Source organism: Accipiter gentilis, chromosome 1 (genome assembly GCF_929443795.1).
Source record: "Accipiter gentilis chromosome 1, bAccGen1.1, whole genome shotgun sequence".
NCBI classification, from domain to species: Eukaryota; Metazoa; Chordata; class Aves; order Accipitriformes; family Accipitridae; genus Astur; species Astur gentilis.
Window position 1 is genome coordinate 44,387,946 of NC_064880.1, and position 28,000 is coordinate 44,415,945.

General features: G+C 45.5%; 1 protein-coding gene across 1 annotated transcript; it reads left to right on the forward strand.

Annotated features, from left to right (window-relative positions):
• Window positions 1-11,368: 11,368 nt before the first annotated feature.
• On the forward strand, window positions 11,369-27,992 carry LOC126044681 (glycerol-3-phosphate dehydrogenase [NAD(+)], cytoplasmic-like). Its single transcript, XM_049814745.1, has 8 exons — window positions 11,369-11,473; window positions 16,919-17,096; window positions 19,024-19,164; window positions 20,416-20,554; window positions 22,336-22,448; window positions 23,993-24,226; window positions 24,377-24,483; window positions 25,821-27,992. The coding sequence occupies exons 1-8, from the start codon at window positions 11,433-11,435 to the stop codon at window positions 25,915-25,917; spliced, it is 1,050 nt and encodes a 349-aa protein (XP_049670702.1). The 5' UTR covers window positions 11,369-11,432; the 3' UTR covers window positions 25,918-27,992.
• The last annotated feature ends 8 nt before the right edge of the window (window positions 27,993-28,000 follow it).

Here is a 28,000-nt window from a genome sequence, read left to right on the forward strand (position 1 = left end):
GGAGGGAGCCCGCCCCAGCGGCCCGCCGGCCCCGCTCAGGCCGCGCCGGGGCCCGGCCGCGCCCGCCCCATGCGGGCTGCGATGGCGGCGGCTGCCGGCACCCCCGCGCCCCGCTCGGCTGGGCTCGGCTCCCCGCACGGCCGCGGCGGGCTGTGGGGAAACCCGCCCTCCCGCTCCCTCACCCCGCCGCCCGGCCCGGCCGCCTCTTCCGGGTCAGCGCCGCCGCCATCTTTAGCGCGGGCAGAGGAGCCCGGGCGAGGCCGCGGGCCGCCGCTACCGCGCTTAAAGCCGCAGCGAACCTTCGAAAGGATCGTAGACTCATGGCTACGAGCCTTCTCCCCCTCCACCCACCCCCCAAAGAAAGGGGGAGGACTGAGGAGAGCGAGGGATCCGAGCCGTGTCCTGCACGGGTTGTTAGGAGCAGGGACACGAAAGCCCTTGGCTGGGATCTTGCAGAGTCTTTGTCAGAGCGAGCCGTCAAACTGGGCCCAGTTCGGCAGTTCATTCACCGAGCAAAGCCACCCCACGTCCTGGCCTCGAGAGGACGTACGTTTTCCCTCCTATTTTTCCTCACATTACTCCATGTGGGCAACGGCTAAGCAGGTTTTTTTCCTTCACGGAATGACAGCAGGGCTAACTGGGAGAAACTGGTTTGGTGGTGTGTCATCTTGCAGGGCGGGCGTGGCGTCTGGACAACCAAAACTTAATGGACTGCAGCTGCGTTATTTCTTAAAATCGGGGCAGAGGAGCCTCGACACTTCCGTGACGATTAATCCATGACGATGATTAATCAATCGACTGATGAAGAAGAGGAGGGCAGAATCAGACATGGCTGTGGTTAGCAACATTGCGGTTCCGCTCTGCATCTCAACCAAACTCCCTCCTCCGCTCTCCAGCTCTTCTATTATACGCCCATAACATTGTAATCAACTGTTATACAAAAGATGCTAAAAGTTCCCTATGTGAGAATCTACATAGAAGCAAAAATGTAGAGGAGAACATACTTCAGAAGAATAGTTTATTTACCCAGACCACCACCCCCCACTAGCAGCTTTGAACCCCATGAAGGCTGCCCCGGCTTTCCCGTCGCCTACCAGCACGTTCCCACATCCTCAGTGACATTCAAAATGTCTTTGCCTTTGGCCATCAAATGAGGATAGCATGTTATGAGCATCATGTCTTTAAAAACTTTAATCTGGCTCTAAATTAGCACATCCCTCCTTGCCAAGTACACACGCACGTAATCTCAGCTAACAGACCCCAGGCAAGAACTGCCTGTTGCACCTACACCTATAATCTCTCTGTATTACAGAGACATACTACATTACCACTGCACAGGCATAAAATCCCCCACTTCTGCCTTTTTAGAAGCATGCTCATCACTGCAGGGGAAAAAAAGGGGCTTTTCCAGCTGCATTTTTCTCCTGTGGAACCACAAGGGAACAGATCAGCAGTCACATTGTCCATTGAAGAAAATTTTGGCCAGAACTGCACTCCTCTTGCCCTCCAAACATGTTCCTCCTCTGCCGATCACTTGACATTTTAATTGAAAATATAATATATTTGCATGATATCATAATGCATGCCAACACCACTGAAATTTTCCAGGGAAAATTTGAAGCAAAAGCAATTCGGGCAAGAATTCCACTTGTGTGTTTTATTTCCCCCCTGTTTGAGGACAACCGATCCCAGCAGAGACATACCTTCACCTGGGCTAGACCTTTTGTAACCTTCATAGGTGGTTGGTAGGATGTTCCTCCACCTAGAACTTCTCCAACGCCTGAGACAGGCCAGTGATCCTTAGTGCATGTTTCTGTGGCCCCTCAGCATCTGGTCCCTGAGCACGGGGCGGTAAACTCAGATTTGCTTCCCCCATGCATTTGCTTTTTTTCTCTTAAAAAAAAAGGTGTTGCACCCGCAGTACCAGAGGCTGTCATAAGATGGCATTGAGAAAATGCTTAATAGCATAGAAAGGCTAGCAGCTTAACCATTTGTTACGGATTTACAGTTCAAGCTGCCTTCTATCTTTAGTTTACGGTTGCCACTAATTATAACTTCTGTTCAGGTTCGCTGCTCTCAGTCTCCTTCCCCGGTTATAATTTAGTGGCTCAAAATGACCAAACCCCCAACCTGGCCCTTGCAAGCACGGCTGAAGGTGAGCGGCAAGATCCCACAGCAGTGCCCTACCTGCAGCCTGCCTGAGCCGTGCCTCTTGCTGTGATTTCTAGGTCCGGAGGAAGAAATGAGGAAGAGCTGCTGATTTGGAGGAGGAAAGCGTGAATGGGTTAACATACATTTATTCATTTTTGTCACATCGAATCCTTGTAGGCCCGATTATGGCTACAAGCTGAAGTGGATCGTATTTTATTATAATTCATGTTTAAGTAGATTTGCCAAATTTGGCATAATTTGTTATTCTGTTATCTTAGGAAACTGCCCAGGATCTGATCAAAACCATGCACCACTCTTGGTGATTTCTTCCAAAGCTTATAGTCCGCATCTCTTCAGATCAGTATCATTTCTTCAGAGCAGCAAGATCTATCCATGTTCAAACAGTAAAGCTCTAAAATCCAGCATATTTTTCATCACCTGTGTGCCTAAAAAAAATTAATTTTTTTTAAGAGAAACGATGATACAAGTTTCCTACCACTGCGTCGTCGGTCGGACTGGATTTTTTTTTCCTGACTTAATATGTGTTTTTGGAAGAGGCCGAGTTTAACATAGTTTTAAATCTCTGTCCTCCTGTGGTAGCTGGTCCACGGAAGATAAGCAATTACTGCTCCTCACTGCTAAGGGAACTACATCCTCTACAGGCATGCGGAGGAATTACACCAACCCTGGGAAAAGAGAGCCAGAAGTGCAGCCTGCCTTTGTCACACGAGGAGTGCCATTTTTCATAAGCATTGCTGAACTGGGGGAGCTGCTGGCTAATGAGAAAATGACCAGAAAAGTAACGTTGCTGATAGCGCTTCACATCTGCATTTGTTAGTCGTACAATCAGTGTTTCTTAGGGTTACATTCTTTCTCAGGGCAACTGATACTTGAGTTTATTAATAGTCTGGGAAACATTTAATGTTTTCTGGGCTGTTCTAGATAATGAACATGAACTAACTTCCTATTCTTACCGAGAATAAAAGATACCTGCCTACTAAAACTGTACATGCTGTGACACAAGAACAAGAAAGGAAATTTGGTTAAAAGAACAGCCTTTCTCCTTCAACGTGCTGAGCACACAGCTGTACTCTCCTGACTGTAGGTGAAAATGGCCAGTAAGGTCAGGTAAATGTAATACAAATTATTTCAGCCTCCGGAGGATTTTACACTGTAGTGATCATTTGACAGAACGCCTTGATTTTGGAGCTTTACAGGTATCACTGACTTACTGGTTCTGTGGCTTTGCTGTAACATAACAGGCACAAGAAACACTGCTCTGTTTGACATGCAGGATCTCTGGTGCTTGCTTTTAATGGTTATTCATCAGTCCTTCTGTAGTCTTAATGAGTCAAAAGCTTTTTTCATTTGGGCTTTTCAGTCCCTGTCAGTTGTCTCCTAATGTCCTTGCTCCTCTCTATCAATCCCTGCGCATCATATTCTGCCGTAATGCAGGTCCAGCTGAAAGCACTAGACTCACAGACGGCAGCAGCTCATGTTGCCTACAAAGTTTCCTCCCCAGTCCACAGCCCCTTCGCACCCTTTACACTCACATTTGGCGCCATTTCCAGTTGCACTCAGTATGACTTTGCATTGAATCATCCTCCGGGATCCAGTGTTACATCACCCCAACATGATCCAGACATGGAAATGTAAATTGGGGCAGCAGCAAAGGCTCGGTCTGGCTGGAAGCCGGGAGTGTAATCCCAGTAGCTTCCCCTTTGTGAGGCACCCTCTGAGGAAAGGACCGTGCCCTGGGAGCTCAGTGAAGAACAGCACTGAAGGACTTTGCATCTGCCTCTGGAGCAGCTTCTTTGGAGTTGCTGCTTGTGTGTGGCTATTTTTCTTTAATGCTTCTGTGTGGACAGAGGCTTGCCACAGCCTGGAGCTGTCATCCTCATCATGCAGCCACGGGGCTGCAAAAGTAGCAGAAATGACGCTGCTCTGCAGTCATCACACGAGAGCAAAGACCATGGCAGCCCCATCCCTCTCCACACCGGCATATTGCGATGAGCACACTCACGTTGCCTTTTATCTTTTAGACGACGGTTCTGCCCACCACCCAGCCCCACCACCTGGGAACAGTTAAAGCACTGACACCCAGTCTTGGCAGGGACTTCCAAGTCCCCACACAGACTAAAGCTTGTCCGAGAGAGGCAGCTGACCAGCAGCAACAGGAGATAACCATGTTATGACCAGAGTTTGAGACATTTCCGTAGCCACAGCACCAGTCAGCACTTTGTCTAAATCCCTTTGCCTGCCCTCGCATAGCTGCCCAGCACACATGGTTTTTATCTGGCAGTCTGCTGGAGCTGCTGCTGACAGCTGGATGTGCGTCCTGGGTCTTCGCCGAGAGCCAACCCTCTGCTTGCCCAAGTCGCACAGGGACACCTCCTTGCCCTTTTCTCTCCAACTCGTGAGCAGGCAGAGACCTCAGGGTATTGCCTCACCGCCCACTGTGGCAGAGTGCAAGCTGTTCTAGCACAAAGGACGATGGCTGGAGCCCATCACCTCTGTCTGGTCCTTCTGCACCGTGGGAGGACTCGCCTTCTGCCTTGCCTCAACAGCCCCTGGGTGACGCTGCTCCCTGAGCTCTAGGGGATCTTTTCTGCCATGTTACTCGCTCCAACAGAGAGTGAAACAGAAGCTTCCTCCAGATAGCCCCCTACTCAAGCCCTTTGTGTGAGGAATTCAAAAACACCTTTGTCTGCCTAGGGCCTGACTTCTTCACTAAATGTAGCCACATGTGAGTCCATCACTGCGGTGTCAGCCCTGTAGCGCTGTGGGACCACCCAACAGGTTCTCTGTGTGGGGAAAGTGAGCAGGTACCGAAGGAGCGGGGCTGGGTCACCTCCCGAGCACATATGGACTTGCTGCAGGGAGAGCAGAGGAGGCCTAGGAAAGCGCATCCCCTTACCACCAGCCTGGGTCCGGTGTGTGCTCAGCAGACACGAGGGGAGCACGTGCTGTGGTTGTGGTTGAAGGGCTTCTCGGCTTTTTCGTCTGTCTCATGGCCATCTCCAGCCTTTCTCTAAAGACTTTTTCTGCCCTACCCTATGGCACAACATGGCATTGCTGCCTTCAACTGTTCTGCAGCTCACCGTCAGGACTCCGTTCCTCCATGATTCTCAGTTTCCTGAAGAGCTAATATGTTTTTATTAATGTCTGGACTAACCTTAAAAGCTGCTGCATGAATTCAGTTCTTCAGTCACTAGACCCTTCTCCTAGAAGCTTTTCTGCGCCATGCTTTACTCCTACACACTTTTTTCTGCATGGTTTCTATGGCAACATGAGTATTTCTCCATCTGCTGTAGATCCCCATTATCATGTTTAGTTGTTTGTTATCTCAGTCAAATGCCATTTCCAGGTGTATCATGATAGCAAGATCAGTTTGGAAACCAAGCCAAAGCACTTAGTAATTTTTGCAGGCAAACCTGTCCTTCATAATTTGACTGCTATGTTTCTGTATAAACTCTGCTTGTGGGATACTGATACCAAGCTATTCTCATTACCAGATCTCCTACTTGTATCTGCATACTAACCAAGTCTGCATCCACTTCATAATTTCCAAATGACATCCTTCCTTCTCGTTGCGGCCTGTACTGCCTACAGAGTAGGTATATTTGGATTCTGAAAAGTCTTTGTAGGTCTGTTGCCTGAGGTTTGACATCGATTTTATGGAAAATTAACTCTAAGTTACCAGTAATGTTTTTTTCTTTCAGCAAATGCATTTTTCAGTTCTGCTATAGTCCTCCTGAAAACCTTCTCCGTTGGATTACAGAAAGCCCTAAAGAGTGCAGATGGTTTACAATTGGCCTCTCAGTCTGCTCTGCTTGAATTCCTTAAATTACTTGGAATTACGTAGATTTCTATAGGGCTAAAATCCAGTCTCATTTTCTGGCTTTTTGGAGAACTAATTTAAGTGTGAAAAAAAAGTTCTTCCTGTATAATCCGCTCAGAACCTGCAGCAAAGAACTCAACTAAATAAAACGAGTAAGAACTTCACTGTTGATTTGTTTTCTAGATCCCATGAGTCAGTAAAAGCAGACTGCAAGAAATCCATGTGGAAGCTGTAAAGCTGTAAGTAATTTGGACTGTCAGCTCTTAGGGACATAAACTGACACTATTTATTTGTACCTAATGTCCTGGAAGAGGTGCTTTGAGATATTACATGCTACCTCAGTATAAATGGTTATTTATTACCTATAATTAAAAGTATTTAAGCATACAATATTTAGTGTTCATATATATACATTTAAACCCATGCAAATCTTCCATTTAGAATATAATTCAGGGAAAGCTTATGTGCAAAAATCTTCCAGTGGAAAATGAAGAGGCCCATGATACATGAGTAATTTTGATGCTAATGCCGTCATCCACCAGGCTGTCTACCATAAGGTCAGGGTCAGGTGTGGTGTTGCAGTCTGGGTAGAATTGAAATAGTAGAGTTTTAATGGTCTGCAGACCTCGGCCAGGAGAAGGTTCCTGTCGACACTCACAACAGGCGGGCTTCTCTCACACACCCAGGCTGAACTTGGAAGCCCTTGTTCTAAACTCCAGACCTACCCCAACCTTAACTCTACCCATGGCTCTACAGGTGAGAAAACTAAATGTTTGAGCCCTGCTGACATCAGCACAGGAGGTTTGGCAAAAAAAAAAAGCTTGTTTTTCAGCTCCTCTTTCCCTAAATTCTGAAGCCTGCATTCCTAGAGATGCCGAGGAACGATGCTGTCTGGCCACCACCCCAGCGAGTGCAAAATTCATATTCTGCTTTGCTTTCAAGTAGTCACAAGACAGAAGAGGCTCCCTGAATCTTACTTTTCTCCAAAGAGATCAGACAAAAATAAGGCAGAATATTTCCCATAGCTCCATATGCCTACACAGGATGTGGACTGTGATGCAGACAGTGCAGGACATCTTAGAAATACGTAGAAAACCTAGTGAAAAAACGAGAAGGGAGTGATATCCAGAGAAAACTATCCTTCAAACATCCAAAATTAAAGGTACAGCTCAAAATAAATAAAAAAAAAAATCAGACCTGCACAGGGAAGGAAAAGAAGAATAAAAGGGTTTTAGCTGCATGATTACAAAGGAAACAAAGGAAAGTATCACCAACGATAACAGCAGGGCAGATACCTAAAAGCTAAAGGAATATATTGCTTCAGTTTCCATAAGGAAGAAAATGTAACCCCAGAGAGCAAGGGCAGCACACTTAATGGGCTAAAGGGCATGGATATGGAAATTACTGCGTGCAACAGCCACAGAACTCAAGAGCTCTTTACCCTTTGCTTCTGAAGACTGAATAATCTCCATCACTGAGATCTGTAGGCTTTTTAGAGCAAATGTTAGCCATGAGTAACAAAAGACATGGAGGGAAGCAGAAAATGGGTTAAAGTGCAAGCTAGGCATGTTATATGTAGACTAACCCAGTATCTTTCTTTAATAAGATAATTGCATTTGCAGACAAAGGAAAACTAATAAATCTTATCAACCTGGACTTTGGTAAAGCATTTGATTTCGTATTACCTAGATAATTATTAGTTAAATTCGAGAAGATGAGGATTAACATAAACACTATAAAATGCTGAAGGAATAGTACTGGGGGTGAAAACTGATGAGGCTGATAGCAAAATTATAGGACTGGAGGAATCAGTCTTCCTGAATAATTTCATTAGTTAGCTTGGTGCAAAAAATGACGAGTGGGGTAATGAAATTTGCTATTGACAAAGTTGGGAGACATTTTCAATAGAGAAGAAATCCTACAGGAAGAATTATATGATTGTTATGCCCTAGTAACAGACATGGGATGAAATGTAACAGTATAAAATGCAGGGACATGCACTGGGAGATTGATAAAATTTCTGCTGTAAATTAAAATTTATCCGCTATGAACAACAGAAAAGGAAGAGCCACGTGCCTGATGTAGTTATTAAAAAGGTAAATGCATTCGTACATGTAGAAAGCCATGTATTTCCAGGAACAATAAGTAAATATATATGCAAGGCACCAGGTAAAATTCTGCTGAGATTTTAAGGGATTATTCGGGTTATTGGTGTTCAGCAAGCCTGAATTCATGCTGGAACAGGTACAGAGAAGTGCCATCCGGATAATCATAGGAAAAGAAAAGAGGAGGTAAGAGAGCATGTCTTGCTGAGCTTGGCAAAATGAATGGTGAGAAGGGATCTGAGTCCTCTCTGTAAATATATTTGGGGTTTAAGGCAGGCAGAAGGGGGAAATAAGCAGCAGGGGCAAGAATCACTCTACATTTATAGACAGCGCTTGTGCTAGAGCAGATGGGCATAAGTTGGGTATGAAATGGGGAGAAGGGCTCCCACCTCCGTGAGAGGAGTAACTGTCTCAAACAGCTTCTCAGTAGGAGAAGAGGGGGCAAAAAAACCTGACCCATTTTAAGATGGAGCATGATAAGGCTGTGAGCTGGCAGCAAGAACTGGGCAGAGTGTCCTTCCAGGCCCAGGTCTGGCTCGCCCGGGGAAGGAGAACAGAGGACTGGCCCTAGCCCATGCTCAGCTGGTTTACCCTACGCACCCGATAGTATAGGGTGCCCAAACGTCACCAAGCAGTGGCCAAGGAAGCAAAGCACGCGATGGCTATATCTATACCATAGGGCAGACCACGCTTCCCCTTACCCTGCCCATAAATCCCTCTCTAGGGAGCACCCAGCCCCAGTTCTCCTCCCTGCCCATCCCCTGCCACGTTTGGCATTTCTCAGTCACATTTTTCAGGGCGTTCAAAGACTGCATTGCCACCACAGAAAGAGCCACACCTGGCTTAGAAAAAAACGCCCGTTGGCTGCCCTGGCTTTGCAGCACTGACAGTGAGGTTTTTCTGTTTGCAGCAGCTGCTAGGCAGAGGAAAACCAGCCGGCTGTGTAATCTCCAGCTGCTGACAGGTGCATGACCCATGAGGTGCTGAAGATCAGGTGAGCTTGGGTGGGGGTGGCCTTGAGAGGGTTGTCTTCATCCTCCCTATTAAGCAGACTGAGCTTTAATGTCTGTTATGTGCTAATGACTCACACTTGAGAGGTAGTGCTCCTGGGCTTATGTGAAAAACAAACACTGTGCCTCTGTGGGAAAGAACAGATCCTCCTTCTTGCCTGATAAAACAATAGCCATCAGCATCTGCCGGTGCAGCGCTATCTGGCTCCAGGGCTCTGGAATCTGACAAAGGACCCATTTCTTGGGGCCATTCTGCGTCCCCACACAACACTGCCACTGAGATAGCTTTGACATCTGAACCTGCCACGTAAAAGTGCCTGCAGACTGCCTGGAACAGTCCTTTGTGCGTGAACGCTCTCCTACCCATCTCCACGGAGCAGTGACTGCACAAATCCAGAGGACAGTTCAGCAGCAGCGCAAGTTATCTCCTTCCACAGCCAATTAGTGTCACAGATGTATAAGCTAACGCGTGCACTCACAGTCCCAGGCTGCCCTCTCTGTTCTTCGCAAGTGCCGCTGTATCCATCTGCCCGCTCATCCCCTGCCAGTCTCACCCCTGCCAGCTTCTGTGCACCGACCAAATGGTCAGTGCCACCTAAATGTGGAGGGCACCTAAATCCGTCCGTCCAGAGGCTGCCAAACTGATACAGTTGCCCTTTGTAATTAAAAGCTGCCGCATTAATTTAGATGAACCCGTTACAGTTTGCAATACTTATGTGCTATATAGACTAGGGACATCTTCTGTCGCATACATTAGTTGCGGAAGCCAGCGCTTCAGCGAGCGTGCCCTCCCCTTGGGGCCCGGGGACTCACCAGGACAGAAGAGCTTGCAACAAGCGGAGAAGTCCCGGGGGCTGAACAGGGCAAGGAGGATGATGGCTCCTCCTCACCTCCCCAGTAGATCTTCATGGAGGTGGGGAATAAGCAAAAAGGAGAAGAGAGCTATACAGAGGCACAGGGGAGCTATACAGCCAGGGAAAGAGCAAATCATGGTGAACAAGCAGGAGGCTGGAGGAAATGTACCTGGAACTGGAGAAAGGCTCCTGTGCCTTGGCCGTTCTCAAACTGTGCACGTGGGTTATGCCTCTTCTTGCAGAGCTCCCCATCAGGCTTCACACGTGCCCAGGGTCCCAGCTACACTTTCCTTTTCAGGAACCTGCCATCTTCTCAAGATATTGTTTTGCAGAATTTTGCCCTAGTTTTTTTATTATGTCCCCAAACACGTGAGAGGACGCACCAAATAGCTGAGCCGACGAAGCTGAGAGCAGGCGAGCTGAACATATGCGTACCTCCAAAAACACCCACCGGCTTCTGAAACGCTGGCAGCCAGCCTCCTTCTATGAATCACGGGGTCAAGGCCTCCTCGTCACATCGAGCCAGAAACCCACTGAGCCAAGCTCCGGCGCGAGGGCAGCAGACGTGGTCCCCAGCGGGGAAGGGAGCCTGGGCACGGCAGGATGAGGGGAAGCAGGAGTGCAAGCTCAGGGAAGGTAGCAAATGCAGCTCTTCGGCTCAAAAACGAGAGAGAAGGCTGCTTTAAAGAGGAGACGGGGCGTAGCGGAGGGCTGGGAGGTAAAATGTGGTAATTTGTAGGGCGTTATGCATGACTAGACCTCGTAGGGGAAAAGGAACCACACTCCATTTTGTCCTTCCTTGCAGATAACTTTTACTTGATGTCCCGTATTAAGAACTGTGCTGGAGTCCACGATTTATGAGCTCAATTGGGCTCTGCGGACGCACTCGTAACCTTTCCCTGGCGCGCTCCTCACCTATCGGAAGAATTTAAGCCATTACGCGTCTGTCTGGCGGGGCAGGTGGGACCTCAAGATGTTTCCCACCGCCCCTAAGGGCCCAGCTTGTATCCCCCCCAAACTCCACCACCTTACCCACCCTGCAGAAACCCTCGGCGCTGCCGACGGGCAGGAAGGTCCCCCACCACCAGAAGCGCCGGGCTCCCCACGCAGGTCCTCATCCCCCTCAATTTCGGAGAAAGCACCGAGTTCCCCGTTCCCCCTCCAGGGGGGGGGTCTCAGTCGACGCTCGTAGGGCAGCCCCTCGGGGCAAGAAAAAAGCCGCCGGAGCCGCGGGCGGAGCCGGGGAAGGAGGCGGGAGCGGGGCGGCGGGGAGAGGCGGGGGGGGGGTACCCGGCACTGCCCCCGGGGCCGCCGCCCGCTCACTCCGGTCCCTCCCGCAGGCGCCGGGGGCCGGGCCGGACCGGGAGGGGCGGTGCTGGCAGGCGGGCCGAGGCGGGCCGGGCCGGGCCGGGCCGGGCCGGGCCGAGCCGAGGCGCCGGCAGCATCGCCGGGCGGAAGGGCAGCCCGCAGCATGTCGCCGCTCCGCGTCTGCATCGTCGGCTCGGGGAACTGGTGAGTGCCGCAGCGCGGGGGGGGGCCCTCCGTGTCCCCCGCCTCTCCCCTGCCCTCCTCCCTTCCCCATCCCTCCCTTTTCCCCCCGTTTCATTCCGGGTTTTTCTCCCATTTTAACCCTTCCATCCTTGTTTCCTTCCCCCCCCCCCCCGCAGCGGGGCGGCACACCGGGACCGCCAGGCCGGGCCCCGGGCAGCCTGCCGCCCCCCCCCTCCGGTCCTCAAGCCGCTGCCGGGGGCTGCGCAACAGGTTTGGGGGGAGGCGGGCGGGGAGGAAGGGTCTCCGTGGTCCTGAAACGGCGGCCCCGGTGCCCGTCGTGTCCTGCCTCAGCCTCGGGGACCCCTCGGGCAGGGAGCCGTGTTCCCCCCCGAGAGATGCACCAGGCGGTGAGAAGTGGGAAGAGACGAGGCTCCTGCACCGCTGAGGTGTCCGGGCCGTCGAAAGGCTGGTGACGGGACGGCGAGAGCCCGGAGAGGACCAGAGCTGCGCCGCTGTAGGTGTGTGCGCCCGTGGCAGGGCCCAGGCGGTTCAGATTCAAGCATCCAGCAGCGAGGAGAGCGGTGATGCTGGTTGTATTGCTTTGAAGGAACCGGGCCACGGGGTCCACTGAAAGCCACGACTGACCGGTACCTCTCCCTTCCATCCTCCTCGGCATGTTGTCTTGCATCTTGGTGCAGACGTAGCCTTGTACAAGCACTGCGTTCAGGTCCCCCGTTTATCCTGATCCCCATTCATGAGAATACGCTTGCTACTGCTCAGTCCTTTCTAGCCTGGACAAAAAGCGCGGGTCTCCAGAGCTCCTTGGGTCTGACAGACCCCACTGAAGTCACTAAACCCTATCTCACTGGACTTCGCATCTTACTTTTCTCATGGTTTATGTAAGCTGAGCACAAGCAGACCGACATGTATATGCATGCGCTTGGGATTAGCAAAGCCAGCCTCCAGGTAGTTCTGTGCGTTGTTTTTGTACAAGGAGGGCGAGCTGCTTAAGATTTTTAAAATATCTGACAGCTAAGTGGAAGCAAATGCCAAAACAAATCAATAGGTGAGGGAGTGGTTCCTTGTGAGCTGCTGAGAACACAGCATAGTTAAAGCACGGCTCTTTGCCTTCCTGCCTTGCAAAACCAGTCCACTGCTTTCTGAGCCCCCACATGCATGCTCTTTCCGGATCACAGGTTCTTTGTGCGTGACATCTCTCAGGTACAGCCTTCACACCTAACTGCACAGCTAAGACTTCTTTGGGAGCTCATCATCATGCATCTGGCTTTCCCTGGCCCTGATGGACGTAGTCCTGCCCCATCATGTCTGCACCAGCATGTCCCCAGCTGCCCCTTTCACCGTGGCATTCCGGCGCTTGCATCCCTCCCCCACCACCCTCTTGTCCCTCACCTTAACCACGGGCATCCAAGCCTGTGCAGGCAGCTCATTGTCACTTCCAAGCCCCTCAACAGCCATGGCCGCACGTCTGGGAGTCAGCTTTTACCTTTGGTCAGCCCAAGTGACAGTCTTCATCAGTCTCTTGCTGCACCCTCAAGCAAGCACCTCCTGCCTTTCCTAGGCTGTCCCCTTGCCATGAGACATTCTCCAAAGCCACTTAGTTGTCTTCCTTTCTTCGGATCTTTACTTGAGAAAGTTCTCTTTTTTTTCACATGTACCTACAAACTTGGAAAGAGTTATGCCACAGAGATACAGAGACCCCAGCTCGTTCAAAACTATCTACTTACTCGTGCTGCCTCTCTGCCTGGGCCCGTCTCTTGCTTCCTACCATATACGTAGACTGTAAAATCTTTGGGGAGGAGATAAACATTGTGCTCCGATCTTTAAATCACATCCATTCACAGCCTCTGTGGCAGAACAGGTTGTCTTAGCACAATACAGAAATACAACGTTTATCTTTGGCAAACATTTTTTTCTTATGTTCCTCCTGCATATTTGGGTGACAGTTCAGATCACTGCTCTCGAGTCTTTCTTGCAGCTCAGAAACGTGGTTGACACGTGACACAGCGTGTTGCAATAGCTCATGTCAGCTGCAGAAGGAGTTCAGCAGGTCACAGGGACTAAGTCAACACTGCCAGGAGTCTCATGACTGATGTGGTTCAGCAAAGTAAGTGCTGCACCGCATTTTGTTGTTGCCAGCCAGGTGCAAGAGCATTTGTGCTTACATTAATCACGGTTCAGTTACCTGTTTTTAAAAACAGAGGTTTAATTCACTGCCTGGCCCTTCAGAATCCAAAAGCTCTCCCAATCTTCTTAGATTTGATTGGACTGCAGGGTCCTCAGTGAAGATCCAGCTTGAACTAGGTTCTTGTCTGCAACATGGACAGATGGCCAGGCTTTTTACAGAGGTGCACGGAAGGAAAGCAAGAACCAGTGGTCATAAACTGAGCCACAGGAGGTTCTGACTCAATATATAAAGAGAGGAAAAAAAACCCCTATGAGAAGAATAAAGCACTGGGGCAGGTTGCCCAGAGAAGAGGTGGCCCTTGGAGAGTTTTCAAGACTCAGCTGAAGAAAGCCCTGAGCAACCCACCTGAACTCGGTGTTGTTCCCACTTGGAGACCTCTCGTGGTCCCTTCCAACCTGAGCGATGCTGTAATTTAAAACATTTGGGGTGGTTGGCTAAGAAAGAGACAGGAGGAAGAAAGGATCATCTTCAAGCATCTAAAGGGGAAAAACAATATTCCACCATTCTAGAATAGAAATGGGCTTAAATTGCAGTAAGAAAGACTTAGGTTAAACGAGAGGGCGATCTTTCGAATGGTAAGGATAGTGAAGTCCAGGGATGGGCTGGCTGGGGAAGGGAAGAGACCTGCAACCACTGAGGTCTTTAAGACGTCCTTGGGAAAACTATTAGGAACGGCCTAAGTATGTTTGACTGCCCTTTGTGTAGGGAAGGGACTAGCTGCTTCATGGAGTCTGTTGAGCTCTGGTTTTCACCAGATCTGATGTATGCCACAAATACTTTCATATTCAGATATGTAAATAATGGGTCTTATTTGAGTTATTCTACATCAAAGCTTTCTCATTATACTCATAGGAAATCTCTAGATAAAAGCTTTCTTTTTCTTAGCGATATGTAAATCACTTCCAACATGAATTAACATAAGGGGGGGGGGTAATGATTGGCAGTCTTCACTTACTTTTAAAAATTATCTAAGTGGAGTTCTCTGCCTTCTATTAATCTTCCCTAAATTGAGTTTTGGAGAAGATAAAACCGTGGCAAAGTCTTTATATGTGAACGTCCTGGGTTTTGTTTGCATAAGCAGCCCTCTTCTGCTAAGCCTGTGTAGTCTACCAAACACTGCCTTCACAAACAAAGCAATTCTTCTTCTCAAGGCTGAACAGCAGTGACTGAATTTTGAATGGACTAAGTAAAACAGACCATGAAGTTTTGAACTGTTGGATGGTTTTGTGGCGAGGTATTGTCCCTGCTGACTACCCAATGCCTTTCAAATGTTAAACCTTTTCTCCCGCAAATCCTCATTCATCTAAAGGGAAACCAAACGAAAATACTGTCACTTTATGGAGCTACCTTTATGCCTGAGATAACTTCACCGATATCTTGTCAATAGGAAAATACTTGGGTGGCAATATCCAAGCTCAGTGCTAATGACAGCTCTGCTAGAAGTTCAGATTTATCTACTGAGAGTTGTGAGTCCCGTTCAGGATTTCAGAGGTTGGAGCTGGAGTCTGCATCTTTCAACAGAAAATCATACACACTTGGTACATGGCTAGAAAAGTTATTTCTATGGATAGGCTTGAGGTCTAACTTCATGGTCCAGGTTGTGCTGGAGACTCCAGCACAACCTGGACGATGAATTTAGATCTTAAGTTTATCCGTAAAACCCCGAACTTTTCTTATTAATATACATTTCTTGTGTGGAGCCACAATTCATCCTCAGCTCAAGCCTTGACTGTGCTCTCTGTTGATAGAAGAGCAAGAGAACCAGAATATAACTAATTTGAATAAATAATACGAACGTATGATATGACTGCATGCCTGCCTTTCCAAAAAGCAGAACTCTTACGGTAAAGGTTCACTCCTAAAATATTTCCCTAAATATTTTAAAGGGCCAAAACCAGTAATTCCTTTAAAAAAAAAACCACCAAAACAACAACAACCACAAACCAACCAAAAAACCCCAAACCAAAACAAAAAAACCCCACCAAACAAAAAAGCATTACGGCAGCTCAGGATATAGCATATAGCCAACACTGAGCAAAGTGAAACCTGATCTCAGTAGGATTTCTTTATCGTTAAAGATTAAGATGAAGCCCTTATTCTTTTATTACTTATTGAGCAATTCAGCCGCGTGCAAACCTGTTACATCTCCTTGGCTGAGCCAAGGAGAGCCAGTTACAATGTGGTTTCCCTTTGAACCATTGACAGCACAGACCTACCTGGACTTTGTCTTGGATATACTCGAGACCTTTATCGGTTCCAGAAAACATATCACAGCTAAATCCTGTTCATGCTCCTCATTGCAGGTGTGTTACAAGTAGGTCAGAGGACAAGGGCGTTGCAACTGGAGCTCTTCTTTCAGTTGTGTTTGTAAAATGGCCAGTGCTTGAAAGATTAAAGTAGCATTAAATGGAAAGAGGGAACAGAGGAATAAAAATAATCACCCCTCTTCCCCATATAATTTGAAGAGCATTAAGCAATACTTCCAATATTTTCTGTGGGGTTTTTAATTCTGTCTTGCCAAGAAAATAACTGAATGTTTGCAAGGCTGCAGTGGTGATGGGGAAACAAAATTATTTAATTATTTAATCTGAACTGAGATTAAAAAATTCTCAGCATGACTGAAGAAGAGTAAACTGGATGGTTAAAATATCCTCAGGCTGCAACTATTACAGATCCTGTTGCAGTGATAATTAGAACAATAAATAAAGAGAAACCATCAGGTTGACAATTTTTTTTTTTTTTAAATAAAAGAACAATTTCTGAGGTTTTAGGTCTTACATAAAATCCTTATTGCAACTGTTTGGTTATTGGTAGGAAAGTGGGATGCATCTATTTTAGATGAGATGCACAAAGACTGTCACAGCAAGATTGTTCAGCATTGCTTTACCACCTGGATTATTTTACATTTGTTGGTCTTCAGAAAAAAAGAATTATCCGAGGAGTAAGAAAGATTTTAATCGCAGGTAGTGTATTTTTAGTGCTGTTCATGGTACATCATACTCCCATTCTATAATCTTTGGTATGACTTCAGATCCCTTATTACAGTTCTGTTTCCTCTACTTCTACTTTCTGTGTTTTTAAACTGAGGGGGTTTTGGTAGAGGGTAGTGCTTAAAGCTTTCCGATAAATGTAGCAAGAACCTGAACAGCTTTACAGCGTGGGCTTTTTATGAGTTATTATGTTTAAAGTAATTTGTGTTTCCAATTCACAATAAAACTGTTTGTTTCCTATTAGTTATTTCAATTTTTTTCTTTTCAAAGGGGATCAGCCATAGCAAGAATCATTGGCAAAAATGTCCAGAAGTCCAACAGATTTGATCCTACTGTCAAGATGTGGGTATTTGAAGAGATCATCAATGGAAGAAAACTCTCAGAAATAATCAACCAGGAACATGAAAATGTTAAATACCTGCCTGGATACAAGATACCCAAAAATGTGGTAAGTTGGGAAAAAAAAAAAAAAATCACTTAAATATTTTTATTTTTTATAAAGGGAGGCAACATCTGGCAAAATTAAAACTAGGCAGTAATTCACTGCTTGATTCTGGTTTGCCACCTAGCTCGCTCCAATATTGACGTATAACTCAGTGGAATAGAACTCACTTCTGTGACTTGTGCTTGTCTCATATGTCACATGCAGCTTCAAACGCCCAACTGTGTCGGGTGCTGGTAACGCACCAGCCGCCTCTCTGACAGAAATCAGCATAACTCTAGAAATGGCAGGCAGAGAGCTGTCTACACAGAGCCGAGGTATTTCAAGCCTGCAGCATCTTCTGGAACAAAAGGGAAAGCTACTGCTCTCCCTTCTTCTAAAAAAGAAATCAACAGCACAGCTAACAGCTGTGGCTTACAAGGAGATGAATAATGAGCTATCGGCTCATGGGTGATTTCAGGATACCAACCTACTGCTATAATTAATAATGCTGTAAATTCCACAAAAAAATATAAGGTGTTTACTTTTCATGAACATTTAAAATACCGAGTTATATATAACTCTACTTAATTTAATCAGCTTGGATAACTTACTGCTACTGAAGCAAGCAAGGTGAGGGCTTTTGGCTGTTCAAGATTTTGGCAAATGCCACTGTTTTGTCCATTAAAGAAAGCAGCGCCACGTTTCTGGAACAGTTGCAGTTGTAAAAGGAAGTTAAGACACTGCACGTGGTGGGTCTCCTTGCTTGGAGAGTGGTTATATTTAGTACTCCATTTAGTGCTGTGATTGCATATTTGGACTCCTGCGGTTTGAACTTGGCACACAGTTCTCCTGGGCTACAATTGACATGTCACTGTTATTTTTACAACCCTCTAGCAGATCAACAGGCTTGCCATCGTTACTTGAGATCAGCTTCATCCTGTCTATAGCAAAGCCTGAGGCTTTACCAGCAGAAATCAGCTGGTTGCAGTAAGGCTTGGAGGGACCCTCACACCTTCATCTCCGACTGAGAAAAAAAAACCCACTCATTTTTTCCCTTGCATTGCTCTGTGAGATTTTGGAGAGACAGAAGCACAGCCTGTACGGCGCTGCCAGCCTCTGCCCTGCTCCTGCTTCGCCCGTTTTCCTAGAGAAGCAGCCTTGCTAGCAGCAGTTCGGGTTCTCCCGCCGGGAATCCCACTTGCCCTGAGGCCACGGTGTGCTCCAAGGCTGCCTCTGAGGGCAATGCTTGCTCTGATTGTAAACTGCAGGCTCACATTCACCTGCCATTGCCTCTGTAGCCTGGCCTGAACTGTTGTTCTGAGTAACATTAGCATTTGGAGTAAGGTACAGCTTGCTAGTTATTAAGCACGTTGGGTAAATTTTTCTAACTGTTGGTTAAGTTACTCTATATTTAAAACAAACAACCCATCCAACCCCAAATACGATAATAAACTCTGCCTTTTGATACAGTTTACTCCTGAGTAGCTCTCAGCTGGTGACCTATGGAAACTAAAGACTGTCAGAATGGGCTCTGTCTCACCGTTCTGCTTCGTTCCTGTGCTCCCTGGTGCCACCACTCATTCCAGCAGAACCATATGGGGTTGCTCAGCATCTTCAGGAAGCGCCTGAAGAAGCTGAACCAGCAAAGGGGCTTCCCAGGATGGTGCAATTTTAGAAAGTATAGCGTCTTCCCCAAATTACCCACACCAGGCTGAGATGGGAGGCAAATTAAAAGCAGAATTACAAAAAAATCCAAACCTAAAATAGTTGGGCTGCTTTGGATATTTCAGAAGAGCTGCAGTTGCTCGCATGAAGACCTAGCAGCTACGCCACACTGCCAGTTAAAATTAAGGACATTTGCAATGTGCTTCAATGGCTTTAGCGTGTTGGTACCTTGCAAGGGGTGAGGATTCCTACCTGGGGCTCATTTTGGTTGTCACTCTTGTCCCAGGTAGCTGTACCAGATGTGGTCGAAGCAACAAACGGGGCAGATATTTTAGTGTTTGTTCTGCCACATCAATTTGTTGGACGAATCTGCGAGCAGATTGCAGGCCAGATAAAATCCGGGACATTTGGGATTTCCCTGATCAAGGTAAGTTGTCATCTCCACAAGACTCAATCTGCACGGAGTAAATAAATAGCTTCAAGTTAAGGGTAGAAGCTCCAGCCCTCAGCTGCATGCTCTGCCTAAACATGAGCATTTCTTTCTGCAAGAGTTAAAACTTACCCAGTCTCTGCCAGCCCTTCTGCTGCTCACGTGGCCATGGAGAGGAAAGGATGGGGCAACCCAGCCAGGCTGAGAGTATCCATCTTTGCCAGCCATCCTTAGCCTGGATCAGTTCCCACTTGGACCAGTATGGAGGTGAAAATGGGCAGAGGGAGGGCCGTATAAGCTGTTGCTGCTGCCAGAAAAAATACTCATCCAACTGCAGCCTCAATTAACTCTTAACTGGAAATAGTGCTGGGTCAAAGTGCCTCTTCCAAGTACGTGCTAAAGCTGTTCTTGGCAGCAGTAAAATGGCACAATAACACTAATGATTTTGCAGAAGTGAAGCAATTTTAATCTCGCATGAACTGAGGAATCTCTTTTTAAGGTTAGAGGTACCAGCTTATCATGATCTTAAAAGGAATTAATATTTTAAGAGAATCTCAAACTAAAAGCCAGAGGCAAGGCATAGGAATATAGTCTACCACTTCTTCTTTTGATTGCATTACAGGAAATATCCAATTTAAAATTGTAATGAAAGAAATGTAATTCAAGTTTTCAGACTGCAATACCAGCTCTTCCCCCCCACTTTTTTTTCCCCTCTATAGAAATTATCTTACAAGCAGCAGTAAACAGAGGAGAGGAGGGTGGGAGAGGAAGGAAATTCCTGCAAATTTACTTCTTTCTTTAGCTTAAAAAAAACACAACCCAAGACAGATGAGAGATCAGTATACTCCTTAATACCAATGAAGCGCTCAGATTAATACTTAGATCTTGAAAAAAAGCCACTGCTTGTAGGCTTAATTTAAAAGTCTGGTTGTGTACTACAGGAATTTAACACAAAGGAAAAATACAGCATCAAAGAAAGCCTCAGGACAGCAGCACTGGATGTGAGGCCTCTTGCAGGGTTACCTTGACTGTCGCCACCTTCCCCCTGAACTTGCCTTGAATTTGCAGTTATCAGAGTACAAACCCAGAGCATTTGTATTAATGGCTAATGCTAGTGAATATAAGACCCAAATCCTTCCAATTAAAACCAGAGCTGCAGGCAATAGGACAGCTTCTGCTTTACCGCTGCTCTACTACTGTCATTTTCCTCTTCTATTAACTTGGCTTTAACTATCATCTTTTATTCAGGGGATCGATGAGGGTCCTGACGGCCTGAAGCTCATATCTGACCTCATTCGAGAGAAACTGAAAATAGAAATCAGTGTGCTTATGGGGGCCAACATAGCCAAAGAAGTGGCTGATGAGAAGTTCTGTGAAACCACCATTGGTAACTATTGCAAAGAGCAAATTAGAGCTTCTAGCTGTGGTTTAACTTCGCCGGTGGCTGGGCAACAAGATAACCTCTGGAGGGAGCAGGGGCATGCGAGGGGTCCCAGGTGATTCATGAGTGGTGCGGTGGGTGCGATGCCCGCTGAGCTTATTCAGGGAGGCAGCGTGATTTCCAGGGAGGCTGGTGCTGGCAGGATCAGATCCAAACTGACACCGGGTTTCAATGCTGAGAGCTAATTTTATCCATTAAAAAATTACAGCTTAATCCTGTTCCGGCAGGGGCTAGCAAGAACCACCTTTCATGTCTGTACAACTCAATGCTGAGTACATTGGCGGTTGTTACACTATACTGTCTAGTTAGAGAAATGTAATCAGAAGGTCGTATGTGCTCATGCTCCCTGAGGTGTATTTCTCCATCTTCAAATTTATTTGTCTGGAGAAAAAAACAAAACAAAACAAACCCCAACAAAACAACAACAACAAAACCCAGTAACATCGTGTTCCTCCCTATCACTCGGACTGCTTGCCAAGACATAGCCTCAGATCCTCCCAGAACTCAGTGTGACCTGACTTGGAAAGTTCATCCAGTAGTTTTGAAAACCTGTTGGTTTTTAAAGTCAGTAGAAATTCAAGTTACATAGCTGGGGAAGCCAGAAAAATAAATTATTGTCGTCGTTTGCCTTGCAAATGTTACAGGAGCAGTGAAAATTATACTAGCTGGGCATTTGTTGCTGGCAGAGCAACTAGGCACAAGTATGACTAGACACGATTAGGAGAGTTGAGGAATATTCATTTACTTGGGGGGTGTTTAAATTTTGCTGGCCCAGTTTTAAGCCATGCTGTGATGATGACTCTGCAGAGAGATTTGCCCCTTGCTTTTGTTGTCATGGAAAGCGCCACAGCCCAGAAACAGCCACCTCAAAGAGACTGGGTATCCCCCAACATCAATTATTGCAAAGGACGAGAAGCAAACCCAAAGTTTCTCATGAGATGGGACAGAAACCCCACAGCTACCAGAGTGCCATTGCCCAGGCTCTTTAATACTCAAAACCACCGAGTGCCCAGAAGCCCTCCAGGAGCAGCAGCTGGAAAACTCTACAGCTCCTCACCGCTGAGCTCTCCCTGAAGGAAACCAAGCTGCCTTGTATGAAAATAAAGTGAAACTCTATTCAAAAATCTTTGCCCAGCTGGCCAAGGACTCTCTGGATAAAGGCAAACCTCATCCCCTTTGCTGCTGAGGGCTCTCCACCCTGCCTCTCAATAGCCAGAGCCAGCACTGTAATGACATGATCATGACCTCAGTAGAATTGATAACAAAAATGTTCCAGCAGTGCGAACGTTCAACTTCATCATCTGTGGATCTCCCTGTAATTGGGAACTAATTGGGCATTAATCATTTGCGCCCCATAATAATGCTTAGCAATTACACCAGTTTACATTTTCAAAGCAGCAATTATACCATCGTGCTGTACAAAGCAATTTGTCAATATTTTCTTTTGCAGGGTTTGTGGTTATACAAGCTTTCTCAGGCAGAAAGCTGTGTTAGGGACTCTCTACTTTTAAGCTCTTTAAAGTGTTATTAAGCGACGCTTGGTGAATGCCCTGGTACTAGCATACATTTAACACTGGCTGTCACACAAATCTCTTGTTTAGCAACACCCAGTTAGGTTTTGTGGTCCCAGTAAAGTGGTCCCTGGGAACTTATTTCAGGTTTCAGTTAATTGTGTGTACTCTGAAACATTGTGAAAATGCTCTAACTTTCATCCTTCCTTCCCACAGGGTGCAAAAATGAAAAACAAGGGGAGATCTTTAAAGAATTAATGCAGACCCCCAATTTCAGGATTACTGTGGTGCTTGACTCTGATACAGTGGAGATCTGTGGAGCCTTAAAAGTGAGTGGTTTCAAACCAAAATGTTTTTATTCGGGACAAATTCTCCCCTCACCTGAGTCTTCTGTAAGCCACAGAATCTACTATGAGTTCTGCCACCATATGATGAGTGACCACAGACAAGATGTTCGTGTGCCAATTTCCCAATCCATTAAAAAGGGAAAACGTACTTAAAAATATAACTGCTGGCAAAGCATTTCAAAATAGTAGTATTTTTATCTTTATTTAACCAGAGGCACCTCTGCTTCTGAGGGCAGAATTTAGTCTGCTGTACGTTCTTGTCTGTGTATTGTAAGCACATGGAACAAAGATTCTTACTACATGCAGGGGCTCCCACTAATAACTTATTTTCACAGTTCAAGTAGTAACCTGCTAGAAAGTTTGCATCAGAAGCAATACTCTGTGTTGGCAGCACGTCTGTGCCGGCGTTCAGCAATGCCCACATCAAGATCCCAGGCCGGATCAGAGCAATAACAAAGTCACCAAGTTCCCAGTGAGGGGGCACTTGAGTGAGATTTGGAGCTTGCTTTTAAATGTGTTGAAGGCGACTCCAGGCTGTGATCCTTCGTACTTTTTTATACGTTCAGTCATTTATGCTTCAATAATTCACCTTTCCTTGGGGGAGGGGGAATTACTGGCTAGAAAAGAATCTGTCCTGTTTAACCTTACACACAAAAAGAAAAGTTTCTTTAAGTACAAAACCAAGTACCCCTAGATTTTGCTTTTGGCCACAGACTGGAACTGGGAGGAGGCACAGAGAGGAGGGAGGTTGTTTCTGCTTTGTGGGAAATCTTTGCTCTCTTGAATTCATTGCTTTGGCTTTGCCTTTGCTAAAAAAAAAACCAACCACACAATCTGCACTGGGGTGCCTGCATGTCTAGAGCAAACACTTCAACAACACTACTAGCTGACATATTAGTCAAATGCAGTGAACCACACTTATTTAGGGGCTGGGAATTGGGAGGCGTGCAGGACAATGGTGAGGAGTTGTGAAGATGTTTAGGATCCTGAGAGATGTGTTTAGAGCTGCAGAAAAGGGCAATTCTGCTGACTGTTTTTGCAGGGAAAACCAAAAATTGATCTACTGCAGCATCAGTTCATAGAACCCCTGTCTGTTTAAATTAGAGACCCACAGAGAAAACCTGGAAAGGCATGACTCTGTGTGGGATATTTTAAACAGTTAAAACAGAAAGGTCAGTGAGTCCCAACTTGGAACTAGCAGAAAAACAAAACATTAATTGCATACGCACTATGTGATTGCAACACTACTATATGAAACAAGCTGCCTTGATTTTTGCCCATGGGAATAAGAGAGGACACTTTATAATAATCTTCTAGAAGCCCAGCTACTTTTGTTCAACGGTAATTAGCCATCTATCTTCTTCATAACATAAACTCATGGCCATTGGCAATTGAACCTTCTTCTGGTGAACAGGGTGAAGACAGATTTGTAGGATTTTCTTAAAGCTCAGTGCATGCTGATGAACTGCACATCTTGCCTGACCGTTACCTTTCCTCCTCTATTTTTTGCACTAAACTGTTTTTAGAATATCGTAGCAGTGGGAGCTGGGTTCTGCGATGGACTAAATTTTGGCGATAATACAAAGGCAGCAGTTATACGCTTGGGCCTTATGGAAATGGTGGCCTTTGCCAAGATGTTCTGCAGGGGACCGGTATCAATAGCCACTTTCCTGGAAAGCTGCGGCGTCGCTGATCTAATCACTACCTGCTACGGGGGACGCAACAGGAAAGTAGCAGAAGCCTTTGCTCGCACAGGAAAAGTAAGGAGGATTTTGAAATATTTTACACTAAGACATGAAGAAATCCTTCTGTGTTTTATAAAGGCATCATTAGCTGTTTACCTTCTTGATAACTGCTGGTATTGCAGCAGTATCCCCTCTGATCAAAGTAATCAGTCTCCTCTCTTCTAGTCCATTGAGGAACTGGAAAATGAGATGCTGAACGGACAAAAGCTGCAAGGTCCTCAGACCTCAGCCGAAGTCTACAAGATTCTGAAACAGAAAAATACGCTCGATAAGTAAGTGCTTTGATTTAAAAAAACAACCGCATCAACAAGAAAATATGAATGATTCATAACCTCCTTAACAGTACTTGTGTTTTATTATCTTGTTCGTTTCTGCAACAACTGCTTTCTACATCTTGGGCCCCCGTTAAAGCTCAGCTTAGCCTGACTCCTCATTGCCATGGTCAGTAGAATAGGATGAAGGCTAAACAGCGTTAGAAAAAACAAGCCACAGACGTATAGGAAACCAAAGAAATAATAATCCAAAGGAGCTACCCAGACATCCCTGTCCCCCTGAGCAAGACTGAAGGCCATACACAGAGTCAGCTTGCAAACATGATCTATAGGTCAAAGGGTTTCTTGTTCTCAGTATATCACTGTTACAGCTTGCAGCAATACTGCTCTCAGTGCAAACGTTAACTAGGTTATCTCAGTATAAAATTTGGGAGCATAATCCTAAGCAAAAACTTTTATACACGTTGAATAGGTAGTATGTGCTGATATCAGTGCTTTAGTGCCACAAATAACGCTGAGATAAAAAGTACTTCTAATTGTTTGGGATGATGTAAGATTATTTATAATTTGAAACCTTTGTCTCAGCTTACACAGATAGAAAGCTAAACTTCCCTCCGTCCCATTCCCTCTCGCGCATCAGCAGTACTGAGAGGTCAAACACTGCTAAATGAAAACTTAAAAAAAAAAAACCTGTTAGAATTATAACAGATACAGAAGATTCAAGTGGCATTATCTTTCAAAAATGAGAGAGAAAAGAGAAGCTCATTTTGACAGGACATGAACTTTAAATCAAAACTTGATCTAATAAGTATCATATAATTGCGCTTAGTTACACACTCAGCTCCAAGTCATTCCGTGAACTCATTTTTTACTAGGTAATAACTAAGACAGCTTGCAAAAGGGAAAGAACCCCTTAAGCCAGGAAAAGAAAATAATTTGAGATTTTCATTCTTTTTAGTCTTTTAGATATCAGTAATGACTGCAAATAATATATATATGCATTTTGCACACAGGAGGAAAAAGAGGATATGCAATTCAAGATTTTTTGTAAATAAAAAATACTGGATAGAATTTTGTCTCCAAAACAGGTCCTTTCTGCTGTCACTCCCAAGAATTTCCCCTAGCTCCTCTTAATTGCCCTATATAGTTTTCCAGTAAAGGCACCTCCAAGTTAAATTGTCTTGTAAAGAGAGAGAAAAATTTTCCACTTTCCTTTTAATGTAAAAAAAAAAAAAAAAAAGAAAGAGAAAGGTGGGGGTTTTTTTTCCATTATAAATGGCATAGAAATGTTTATGTAAACTTTAAAAACTATTTTCATTGCTATGCACTTCTTTTAGGTTTCCATTATTTACAACCATCTACAAGATCTGCTACGAGGGTCAGTCAATCCAGGACTTCATCACGTGCCTGCAGAACCACCCAGAGCACATTTAGAGATCCCCTCTCCTCACCTGGTTGCGCCAGGACTTCTGTCCATTCCATGGCAAATAAAGTAGAGAAACAGGTTGTGTGACAACGCTTCCTGTAAAAGCAACAAAGAATTTATTTCAGCATCCTCGTTCTGGGGGTAAAAAAAATCTGCCTTTAATTTCAACATTATACCCAAGGAACAGGAAACGAATGTAAAATTTAACAGTATTTGATTTGAGTTAGTAGTGTGGGCGTATCCCCAGAATTACTTTCTCATTGCTTGAAAACAGTTTTCCCTTGTAATTTCCACAACAAGAGCTCACTCTAGCTCACGTGAACCTCAGTGTTTTGCCTGCTAATGTTACTTACAGAACAGCACAAGATGCAGAAAACTTGAACCCGTGCAAACAGAAAAATTATAGTAAAAAAAAAAGTCTGACAGCAATAACATGCAATCACATGGGCAAATGTTGGGTTTCCATAGTTCCCCTCAAACGCAAATGTTTTGTATTTTGTGACATTTAGTCCTTCCTTGATTTCGTTTCCCAGTGTAAGCCTCTTTGGAAAAACAGGTATTGTTACTGTGCTCAGACACACATGAATGTTCAGCAGATATATAAATAAAACAGTTTAAGGGGCAGGGGGAAGGAGAAAGAAGGGTTTGGGGCAGGGGGGAGGGTTGTTTGTTTCAAATTCAGGACACTAGCAATCCTCAGTAGTAGTGTGATCTTCATCACGCTTACTCTATTCCATTCAAATACAGAAAAAAAATTTGGAATAACCAAATACATTATGTTAGCGTCAGGACTTCTCAGCAAGTCATAGCTGTTAATTGGTAGTAGCTGAGAGAGGAGAACTGGAGGTTGACAGGGAGGATGTACGCAAGACTCAGCTTGCAGCTTGTGCAGTGCTGTTATTTTGAGGACGTACGAAGTAACGGTGAAAAACGCTCTGTGATACTTGACTTTTTATACATGCATGAAAATGACCGCTATAGACGCACAGAAATCCTGTAAAATTGCATTTGAAACCAGGCTGTATTTTAACTCTGCCGGGAAACTCCACTGGACTGACACCAGTGCAGCTCCCCGCATCTTTCCAGACTGCAGACTAATGCCCTGATCCAGCTGTAGTTTAAGCAATGCATCTTACGCTCCAGAAGAGAGATCTCTCTATCTACTTCTGAATTTTAAACACAAACTGGTTCATATACCAGGGGTTTTTTTATTTTGCTACCAATGGTGTTAATTTCAGAAGCATACAAGTTTTTAAACCTTATAGCTGTACTTGGGTAACTTTACATACCTGATGTTTTTCAGAGTTAAAGCCATCTATGAAATGAAGTGGCACATTTTATAAGCTTTACTACCCTTTTGAAAGGCTCCTATTTTGAGACAAGGCAAACAAAAAGGAAGAGTAACCTACTTTTGCTTTGCTTTATCCGATTTTTCCAAAATAGCAGAAAGGAGAGCAAGCGGGTTTTTTTAATCTCTCTATGTATTCGCTGACATATTGCTTAGGGGGAAAGAAAAAAAAGCTAGATTATAAAATCATCTCCAGGCTGCATTTTAGAGGAACATTATTATGTCTTTCACATTTATCAGAGTAATATATATATGTGTGTGTGTGTCTATTGTAATTATAAATATACTGTAAAAATCTCAGCCTCACAGCTGGCAAAGCTGGCTCAGGTACCAGAGACAGTGGCTGCAGCATCCCTGATCCCTGCTGAACCGCAGCGGAGGTAGCTCACCGCCTCCAGCTTCGAGTCCGGTCACAGGCAACGGCTGGGGGCTCCGCGGGGCAACGCCGGCATTCCTTCCACTGAAATGGGAATTGTGTGGCCAAATCCTTTACACAAAACAGGGAATTATCTTCCATTTTAATTGGAAAAAGACATAAATATTGCATAATTTCTAAGTATCAAATACATGAGGATGGGATAGAGAATTCAGGAACCTCCTTACTTCACTGGCAGGCTGAACTGATAAGTCATGTATGAGTTAATAATAATATAGAACACTTTACATTCAAAGTGTATCAAATAACAGTTTAATAAAGTGATCAACACACAGACTTGATGTAATTTCTTTTTTCAGAATTCTCA